The following is a 10,856-nucleotide window of genomic DNA, read 5'->3' on the forward strand; positions in this document are numbered from 1 at the left end:
AGGAAGGGAAGGAGGAACAGGGAGGGAGGGAGGAACAGGTTGAAGGCATCTTTGAGTCACATCTGTTTGCACTTCTAGTAAAAACACTTTTAATTGAAGCGTCTTCATCCCAAATGAGACGACCTCCTCAAACTGACACATTAAGATATTTTTAATACTATAGAGCGAGTTCGTTCATATTTACAATCTCTTGTTTATGTTTTAATGAGCTAGAAGTTACGTTTTCCTTCAGCTGAAGTTTTAATCGTTCACAACATAAATTACTGAATATTAGCTGGTTTTCGTGGAAAAGCATTGTTCTTTAAAGAGTTTGCTCACCCTGCTCGCTGTAGCGCCGCTGCTTGTGGGTGGAGGAGCTCCTCTGGACCTTGAGGTGGGCGGGCGACTGGCCGTTGAGCTCGCTGCTGGGCCGCGGCTTGGCCAGAGAGAGGCTGCTGCTGGAGGCCGACTCGCTGGGCTCCACCTGACCCACAGCAGGACAGGTATACGGTAGAAACCCAGTACAGGTACACCAGTACACGGTAGAAACCCAGTACAGGTACACCAGTACACGGTAGAAACCCAGTACAGGTACACCAGTACACGGTAGAAACCCAGTACAGGTAAACCAGTACACGGTAGAAACCCAGTACAGGTACACCAGTACACGGTAGAAACCCAGTACAGGTACACCAGTACACGGTAGAAACCCAGTACGAGTACACACGGTTAGTGTACTAAGACCATGTTTATGTGTACTAACATCGTGTGTATGTGTACTAACACCGTGTGTATGTGTACTAACACTGTTTGTGTACTAACACCGTGTGTATGTGTACTAACACCGTGTGTATGTGTACTAACACCGTGTGTATGTGTACTAACACCGTGTGTATGTGTACTAACACTGTTTGTGTACTAAGACCATGTTTATGTGTACTAACATCGTGTGTATGTGTACTAACACCGTGTGTATGTGTACTAACACTGTTTGTGTACTAAGACCATGTTTATGTGTACTAACATCGTGTGTATGTGTACTAACATCGTGTGTATGTGTACTAACACCGTGTGTATGTGTACTAACACTGTTTGTGTACTAACACCGTGTGTATGTGTACTAACATCGTGTGTATGTGTACTAACACCGTGTGTATGTGTACTAACACTGTTTGTGTACTAAGACCATGTTTATGTGTACTAACATCGTGTGTATGTGTACTAACACCGTGTGTATGTGTACTAACACTGTTTGTGTACTAACACCGTGTGTATGTGTACTAACACCGTGTGTATGTGTACTAACACCATGTTTATGTGTACTAACACTGTTTATGTGTACTAACACCGTGTGTATGTGTACTAACACCATGTTTATGTGTACTAACACCGTGTTTATGTGTACTAACACCATGTTTATGTGTACTAACACCGTGTTTATGTGTACTAACACCATGTACACCATGTTTATGTGTACTAACACTGTTTGTGTACTAACACCATGTTTATGTGTACTAACACTGTTTATGTGTACTAACACCGTGTGTATGTGTACTAACACCATGATTATGTATACTAACACCATGATTATGTGTACTAACACCGTGTTTATGTGTACTAACACCATGTTTATGTGTACTAACACCGTGTGTATGTGTACTAACACCGTGTTTATGTGTACTAACACCATGTTTATGTGTACTAACACCATGTTTGTGTACTAACACTGTTTATGTGTACTAACACCGTGTGTATGTGTACTAACACCATGTGTATGTGTGTACTAACACCGTGTTTATGTGTACTAACACCGTGTTTATGTGTACTAACACCATGTTTATGTGTACTAACACCGTGTTTATGTGTACTAACACCGTGTTTGTGTACTAACACTGTTTATGTGTACTAACACCGTGTTTATGTGTGTACTAACACCGTGTGTATGTGTACTAACACCGTGTTTATGTGTACTAACACCGTGTTTATGTGTACTAACACCGTGTGTATGTATACTAACACCGTGTGTATGTATACTAACACCATGTACACCATGTTTATGTGTACTAACACTGTTTATGTGTACTAACACCATGTTTATGTGTACTAACACCGTGTGTATGTGTACTAACACCATGTTTATGTGTACTAACACCATGTTTATGTATACTAACACCTTGTTTATGTGTACTACTACTAACAACAGGTGTGTTGGTACCTCGGAGGCCTTCCTGCCCAGCAGCAGGTAAGTGGCAGTGATCTCGTCGTACTTCATCTTGGCCAGAGACTCCTGGATCTCCTCCAGGTTGTATCCCATCCCCACCATCACATCTGTAGAAACACCACCACCAACCATGAGCTGTGTGTGTGTGTGTGTCAACACTACGTAGCCTATTAAAAGACGTTCTCATTGAGACTGAAGGTGAGTCACGAGCAGGTTGGAGTCTCGTCTTTTCAACGTGAAGAGTTGGAGCATCGCAGCATGATTTAATGAAGGGAGTTCATGTTTATGCGTTCCAGTTCATTTTCATGCGTTTAAGATGCAAGATGCATCATTTAATTGGGATTCCTGCAGCTTTAGTTTCTCTCCCAGCGATGTAATCAATGTTTCTGAGATTGATTCATGAGGGTTCTCATCGCGGTCTGAAGATCGGAAAGATAAAAAGGTTGTTTTTGAACCGTGTGCAGGAACAGGAAACCCCACATTCAGAAACCCGCCAGAATAAAACTCGCCTGCTGGAGGGAAATGCACGAGAATAATCTGCTTAGAAAGTGGCTGCGAAGTCGGTGGATTATAAATGGACTTGTCTTATTATAATGTTAAATTATTAATTAAAAATACACAAGTTGAATGTTTAAAGAAAAACAAATGAGAGCCCGTCACTCAAACACTCCTCTGGAAAACGTGCTGGTGCATTTATTATCGGCTCTCTGCAGCTTCTAAATTAATGGAATTAAATCCTCGGACACATTTAAGTGAACTGATAAAAAAATACCTGGAAACACTTCTTGTAAAATGTGTGAGCTGCAGGAAGAGAGCAATAAATAACCCAACATCCCTCTCTCCATCTCTCTCTCTCCATGTTTCAGAGTCTTCGCCCAGCTGGTGAAGGAAAAGAGCTTTTTTGGGATCGGTTACGTAAACGTTGGTCACAGCTTCCTTCAGACAGCTGATGCCTCTTAAAGGTACAGTAACGTCCTCCGGAGGGCTCATTAAACATCTGCAGCCGTTAAAAGACTTAATGTCACACAAGATTCACTTTTCAGCGTAATTAAGAAGACGATTCTGCACAAAGTGACGAGATGTTTCTCAAAAAAGGGGAAAGATCATTTTTACAGACTCGAGCTCACACGACGAAGAGCCTCCTCCAAATCAGTATTTTCTTTATCGATTAACCTGCCGGTGATTTAATCAATCAGTCGGTTTCTTTTCTTTTCATTCACGTCGTCTCTTCTTTATTTTTTATTGCCTTTGTGCACGAGACGATAAATCGAGTTATATTTGACAGAGAAATTTTCAAAATAAAATGGCCGGCGGTTAAATAAAATTGTTGCAGGTGAATTTCCTTGACCGGCTAAAATACTAAATATTCCTTCCTTCTATTATTTAGTATATTTAATATAGTAAATGACGTCTTTATTATTCATTTGGGGAAAGGTTTGAGTAAAGATGTCATGAACCTCTTCCTCAGCTCCTCTTTTTAGTTTTCTTCATTCAGGGTGACGGACACATGTGCACAGACGGCCAACCAGCTTTTACATAAGAGCCCCCCCCCCCCCCCCCCCAGGACACGTGTGTGTGTGGGGGGGGGGGCTCTTTGCGTGCAGCAGCACTCCTCCTGTTTATTTATTCATCATCACGTTTCATCTTTTTCTTTTAAAGCTCTTCAGCACTGAAATAACGAGCAGCTTTGTGAGGTGGAGCTGCGACCCCGTTAGCGTGTAAACGCCTCATGAAACAGAATGTTTACGTAATAATAAGAAAGGGAAGCGGCTTCGTCTCGTTTACCTATTCTCTTCTGATCCGTGATGTCCAGCTCTGGTTCGGTGTACGGCTTCAGCTCGTCCTCTTCAAACCCAGCGTTGATCCATCGATCCTTCATGATCTGCTGCAAAGGAAACGTCACTTCATTGTATTTAAGTTTCACAATGTTATTCTATTTGATAGTCATTTTATTGTATTTAAGTTGTGCAATATTATTCTATTTTATTGTTATTTTATTGTATTTAAGTTGTGCAATGTTATTCTATTTTATTGTCATTTTATTGTATTTAAGTTGTGCAATGTTATTCTATTTTATTGTCATTTTATTGTATTTAAGTTGTGCAATGTTATTCTATTTTATTGTCATTTTATTGTATTTAAGTTGTGCAATGTTATTCTATTTTATTGTCATTTTATTGTATTTAAGTTGTGCAATGTTATTCTATTTTATTGTCATTTTATTGTATTTAAGTTGTGCAATGTTATTCTATTTTATTGTCATTTTATTGTATTTAAGTTGTGCAATGTTATTCTATTTTATTGTCATTTTATTGTATTCAAGTTGTGCAATATTATTCTATTTTATTGTATTTAAGTTTCAAAATGTTATTCTATTTTATGGTCACTTTATTGTATTTAAGTTGAACAATATCATTTTATTGTATTTATTTATTTATTATGTATTGATTAATTTAAATCTTATTTGGCACTATAAAGACTTAAATAAAATCCGGCAATTTAAAAGCTTATTCAGGAATATTTCAACAAATTTCAGTTTTGGTAAGGTAATAACAATAATAATAAGTACATTTAAAAAAAGAGGTTCATCTCATTAAACAGATTATTTTTGTGCCCTTCCATCTCATTTGTTTGTTATTTTTAATTTGCAGCTGATCAATAGCTCTGCGGGGTTTCAATAAAACTAATTACCGGCTCTGATGGAACGATCCGGGGCATCGAGCCGATCGCAGGAAACGACCTCCACAACGAAAAGAAACCTTTCATTAAATGCTCTATTTAAAATATTAAAACTGGCTTTAAACCGTCTTGATTAATTAATAATGAAGTTTACAGCCAAGAAGAAGCTCATTAACTCTTTATTAAACACTATTTTAATCTCAGCAGGTTATGAATCGTGTTTATGAATGTGGTGACCTTCATCAAGGAGAAATATCATTTAAAAACTACTGCTATTATTATTTTAATAGAAGAAAGCGGTCTGAAAAATGATCCGACAGCTGAAACTGGTCTGAGCTGGTCTGAGCTGGTCTGAGCTGGTCTGAGCTGGTCTGAGCTGGTCTGAACAGGTCTGAACTGGTCTGAACTGGTCTGAACTGGTCTGAGCTGGTCTGAGCTGGTCTGAACAGGTCTGAACTGGTCTGAGCTGGTCTGAGCTGGAGCTGGTCTGAACTGGTCTGAGCTGGTCTGAGCTGGTCTGAACAGGTCTGAGCTGGTCTGAGCTGGAGCTGGTCTGAACTGGTCTGAGCTGGTCTGAGCTGGTCTGAACAGGTCTGAACAGGTCTGAGCTGGTCTGAACTGGTCTGAACTGGTCTGAGCTGGTCTGAACAGGTCTGAACAGGTCTGAACAGGTCTGAGCTGGTCTGAGCTGGTCTGAGCTGGTCTCCTTTTCCACGAGCTTCATACTTTTAACTCTTAAACTTTACCTTCTCCAGACTCCACTGAGCCCTGAACGGTGCACTCGACTCAGAGGAATAAAATAAATAAATAAGAGACAGTTTTGGCCTGAACACAAGAAAGGCGATGCATTATTCATGGTTACGACATCAGAGAGGAGGAAGAGGAGGAGGAGAGAGTGGGCCGGGGAGCACAGAGAAAGAAAACAGGACAGCGTGGGCGTCAGAGCAGATGATGGGGGGGGGAGATAAGTATTTAGAGGTATATTTACATTGTCTGTGTCCTCCTTCACCTCCAGAGTCCCCCGCTTGGACGGGTTGAGCACCAGGAAGCGCTTGAGGAGGTTCTCGCAGTCCGTGGACATGTAGAAGGGGATGCGGTACTTCCCCCGGAGGACGCGCTCTCGCAGCTCCTGCAGGAGGACACGGAGGCGTTAGCGAAGGTGGTGTTAGCGAAGGGGGAGTTAGCGAAAGAGGCGCTAGCGAAGGGGGAATTAGCGAAAGAGGCGTTAGCGAAGGGGGAATTAGCGAAAGAGGAGCTAGCGAAGGAGGCGTTAGCGAAGGAGGAGTTAGCGAAGGAGGAGTTAGCGAAGGAGGAGTTAGCAAAGGTGGAGTTAGCGATGGAGGAGTTAGCGAAAGAGGAGTTAGCAAAGGTGGTGTTAGCGATGGAGGTGTTAGCGAAAGAGGAGTTAGCGAAAGAGGAGTTAGCGAAAGAGGAGTTAGCGAAAGAGGAGTTAGCGAAAGAGGAGTTAGCGAAAGAGGAGTTAGCAAAGGTGGTGTTAGCGAAAGAGGAGTTAGCAAAGGTGGTGTTAGCGAAAGAGGAGTTAGCGAAAGAGGAGTTAGCAAAGGTGGTGTTAGCGATGGAGGTGTTAGCGATGGAGGAGTTAGCGAAAGAGGCATTAGCAAAGGTGGTGTTAGCGATGGAGGAGTTAGCGAAAGAGGAGTTAGCGAAAGAGGAGTTAGCAAAGGTGGTGTTAGCGAAAAAGGAGTTAGCAAAGGTGGTGTTAGCGATGGAGGTGTTAGCGATGGAGGAGTTAGCGATGGAGGAGTTAGCGAAAGAGGCATTAGCAAAGGTGGTGTTAGCGATGGAGGAGTTAGCGATGGAGGAGTTAGCGAAAGAGGAGTTAGCGAAAGAGGAGTTAGCAAAGGTGGTGTTAGCGAAAGAGGAGTTAGCAAAGGTGGTGTTAGCGAAAGAGGAGTTAGCGAAAGAGGAGTTAGCGAAAGAGGAGTTAGCAAAGGTGGTGTTAGCGATGGAGGTGTTAGCGATGGAGGAGTTAGCGAAAGAGGCATTAGCAAAGGTGGTGTTAGCGATGGAGGAGTTAGCGATGGAGGAGTTAGCGAAAGAGGAGTTAGCAAAGGTGGTGTTAGCGAAAAAGGAGTTAGCAAAGGTGGTGTTAGCGATGGAGGTGTTAGCGATGGAGGAGTTAGCGATGGAGGAGTTAGCGATGGAGGAGTTAGCGAAAGAGGCATTAGCAAAGGTGGTGTTAGCGATGGAGGAGTTAGCGATGGAGGAGTTAGCGATGGAGGAGTTAGCGATGGAGGAGTTAGCGATGGAGGAGTTAGCAATGGAGGAGTTAGCAATGGAGGAGTTAGCAATGGAGGAGTTAGCAAAGGTGGTGTTAGCGAAGGAGGAGTTAGCAAAGGTGGAGTTAGCGATGGAGGAGTTAGCGAAAGAGGAGTTAGCGAAAGAGGAGTTAGCAAAGGTGGTGTTAGCGATGGAGGTGTTAGCGATGGAGGAGTTAGCGAAAGAGGAGTTAGCGAAAGAGGAGTTAGCGAAAGAGGAGTTAGCGAAAGAGGAGTTAGCAAAGGTGGTGTTAGCGAAAGAGGAGTTAGCAAAGGTGGTGTTAGCGAAAGAGGAGTTAGCAAAGGTGGTGTTAGCGAAAGAGGAGTTAGCGAAAGAGGAGTTAGCGAAAGAGGAGTTAGCAAAGGTGGTGTTAGCGATGGAGGAGTTAGCGAAAGAGGCATTAGCAAAGGTGGTGTTAGCGATGGAGGAGTTAGCGATGGAGGAGTTAGCGAAAGAGGAGTTAGCAAAGGTGGTGTTAGCGAAAAAGGAGTTAGCGAAAGAGGAGTTAGCAAAGGTGGTGTTAGCGATGGAGGTGTTAGCGATGGAGGAGTTAGCGAAAGAGGAGTTAGAAAGGTGGTGTTAGCGATGGAGGAGTTAGCGATGGAGGAGTTAGCGATGGAGGAGTTAGCGATGGAGGAGTTAGCGAAAGAGGAGTTAGCAAAGGTGGTGTTAGCGATGGAGGAGTTAGCGATGGAGGAGTTAGCGATGGAGGAGTTAGCAATGAAGGAGTTAGCAATGGAGGAGTTAGCAATGGAGGAGTTAGCAAAGGTGGTGTTAGCGATGGAGGAGTTAGCGATGGAGGAGTTAGCGAACAAACATTTAGAACTACCTTCACTATGCCCACAGTGAAGGTAGTAGCTTGTTATTTTTAATTAATCTATCTATATATCTATCTATATACACACACACACACACACAACTTAAATATACACAATTCGCGCAAAAACAAATCATATATAAAATAATAAAGCTAAATTTTCCGAAGCCTAGAGCGGTTCATCCTGTTATTTGGGGCACAAGCACAGGATGAAGCTTCTTTGCTGAATCTCCTCGTATCTTCGTCCTATTTTTAGATGCACATTAATATTTTAGATTCCTCTTAAAGCGCCACCGGCCCGGTGAGAACCCGGTACCTTCAGGTTCTGCCCGTCGAAGGGCAGCGAGCCGCTGACCAGCGTGTACAGGATGACGCCCAGACTCCACACGTCCACCTCCGGCCCGTCGTACTTCTTCCCCTGGAAGAGCTCGGGCGCCGCGTACGGCGGCGAGCCGCAGAACGTGTCCAGCTTGTTGCCCATCGTGAACTCGTTGCTGAAGCCGAAGTCGGCGATCTTGATGTTCATGTCGGCGTCGAGGAGCAGGTTTTCCGCCTGGGGGGGTAAAGTATTTAGTTTACTTTATTATTTATATTTATTGAGCTTCTGTAGCAGCTGATCCATCATTTACTCTTTGAATTAGTTGCCTTCAGGAAGTTTGATCAGAGAAAAGCTCTGAAAACGGTGTGAACCATTTATTATATTGTTTAAAAAAGTCTCCTTTGAGAATGAAAGAGCCCAAAAGACGAGGACTTGAACTCAAAACCATCTGCTGACATGCAGCTGGAGGCCAGAGACTCGTGATGAGGAGGAGGAGGAAGAGGACTCTTCCACTGCGGGGTAAACAACTCTGTGAAGCCTGAGGTGGTCAACATGGGACTCATCACACCTGCTTCCTCCTCCAGTCGGGCGAGATCAAAAACACGGCGGTTTTGGAGGAAACGCCCACTTTGATGGGGGGAGGGGCCAAAAAGGGCAAGTCAGGGAAAAGGGCAAAGCAGAGCCTCGTAAGCAGCTCGTGACCTTTTCCTTCAGAGCTCAAATGACGGACACACTTTGGTAATTTGAAGGCGTCACGGGGTCCCTGATGAACACGCCTGTGGATTGGAGCTCAAGTTTTCTGCACCTCAGGAAGGGAAATTTAAAAAAAGTGGAGGAAACAGGAAGCTCCCAAAATACTCACAAATATGCTTAAACTGTGACATCTTTTTTAAACCTGAACTGCAAGACCCAAAATGTATATAATAAGTCCAGAAAAATCCAGAATTTTTTTTAAAATCACAATTTTAAAGAGGAGCTGACGTTCCTAAATGACTATTTTTTTATATTTTTGAAGTCCCGTTTCAGTTCATGTTTTTGTGATGATATCTTAATAAACTACATCAAAAGAGTTTAACTCTAACTCAAGGTTAGCTTGAACTCCAGAGAACATGGGGGGGGGGGGGTTGCAGCATTGCATTCTGGGTCGGTGGTGAGCTCACCTTCAAGTCTCTGTGGACGATGTGCTTCTGGTGGCAGTACTGCACCGCCGACACGATCTGCAGGGGGGAGCGGTTAGTACATGTTCTGTTCTCAGGCTGCGAGGGAGGATGTGGTGTGTGTGTGTGTGTGTGTGTGTGTGTGTGTGTGTGTGTGTGTGTGTGTGTGTGTGTGTGTGAGGGGGACAGCTAAGACCAAACACAGCACATTTATCTCTTTATCAACATTAAAGAGGGTTTTAAAAAAAAAAACAGGCTTTATGGGATTAGTTGTATTTCTTCCATCTCCAAATGTAAAACGTTATTTTGGAGCCATTAGTGACACTTGGAGGGTTATTAGTCCCAGACAACGCTGTGGTGGAGACCTGTCAATCACTGTGTAGCCCCGCCCTCAAAGCATTTATGGTCTGAATGACCATAATTTACAGATTTACAAAAACGTACAAATGAAGTCTTCCTCCAAGAGAAGGTCTGAATGAAGCTCTGGTACCTGTCTAAATTTAGCCCTGGCCTCCTTCTCCTTCATTCGACCGTGTGCAACCAGGTAGTCAAACACCTCTCCTGCAGATATGAAGGGGGGGGGGGGGGGGGGGGGGGGGGGAAAGAGAGAGAGAAAAAAAAACAAGAGCAGTGAATGAGAAGTCAGAGACTAAAAAGGAAAAAAAACAAGATGGAAACCAAAAGCGAGACAACTACGCAGACGAGAATAACTCCACAATGAAGTTTCCTGGAGCCGCCGGCCCGTGAGCTGCGAGGGCGTTTCATTGGCCGAGTTAAAGCCCCGCCCCCTCCCGCACAGCCAGAAACGTGACTACGCTCGCTGTGCTAATTGAACTCGAGCGAAAACATGAACTAAACTAAATAACAAGCAACAAGCAGCAAAACAGGCCGACATCGTCACCACTTCAAACGTGTCAAATCCAAGATGGCCGCAACATCCCAGAGGCAGAACATCTTTGATTATTTATTTAATGTTTTTGTGTGTGGATTTAATTAGAAGAGAACTTTCATTTGGAGAGTCTGGCTGAAGAGGACCGATCGATTCACTTTGTGACTCACAGCTTCACAAACAGACGATTTTGAGGAAGAACGTCAAAGATTCTTTAAACTCGACATCCGGCGAGTTCCTATTTTATTTTATTTTATTTTCCAATGAGTTCCAGCCGACCCCGGATCACACGCTCCAAAGCTCGCCTTGAGATTCAAATATTAGATTAGTTTCATGTAAGATTGAATGCAGAACCCCCCCCCCCCCCCCCCCCCCCCCCCCCCCCCCCCCCCCCCCCCCCCCCCCCCCCCCCCCCGATCGGTGCTGATGCGATTTGCTCCTCGGCGAGCACGACTTCGCCCGTCGAGGCGTCCAACGAGGAACATTGAAAAGACTTTTCTGCAAAAGCTTGAAAA

The 10,856-nt window shown here is 43.8% G+C and overlaps 1 protein-coding gene across 26 annotated transcripts in view; it reads right to left on the reverse strand.

The window, feature by feature from the left end:
- The window catches only part of mark3a (MAP/microtubule affinity-regulating kinase 3a), a 33,515-nt gene that overhangs the window by 12,326 nt on the left and 10,333 nt on the right, over window positions 1-10,856 (reverse strand). For 25 of the 26 annotated variants that reach the window (XR_004611851.1, XR_004611850.1, XM_034562796.1 and 22 more), the window contains exons 7-13: window positions 9,943-10,013; window positions 9,456-9,512; window positions 8,293-8,529; window positions 5,868-6,008; window positions 3,986-4,085; window positions 2,195-2,307; window positions 319-463 (exon numbers count right to left, since the gene is read on the reverse strand). Coding sequence is in view for 24 of the 26 variants with exons in the window: in XM_034562796.1 (XP_034418687.1) it covers window positions 319-463; window positions 2,195-2,307; window positions 3,986-4,085; window positions 5,868-6,008; window positions 8,293-8,529; window positions 9,456-9,512; window positions 9,943-10,013 (864 nt within the window). In the remaining 2 variants the exon portion in view is untranslated. The remainder of the gene's footprint in view (window positions 1-318; window positions 464-2,194; window positions 2,308-3,985; window positions 4,086-5,867; window positions 6,009-8,292; window positions 8,530-9,455; window positions 9,513-9,942; window positions 10,014-10,856) is intronic. The other variant, XM_034562799.1, reaches the window with a different exon arrangement.

This window comes from Cyclopterus lumpus, chromosome 22 (assembly GCF_009769545.1).
Source record: "Cyclopterus lumpus isolate fCycLum1 chromosome 22, fCycLum1.pri, whole genome shotgun sequence".
NCBI lineage: Eukaryota > Metazoa > Chordata > Actinopteri > Perciformes > Cyclopteridae > Cyclopterus > Cyclopterus lumpus.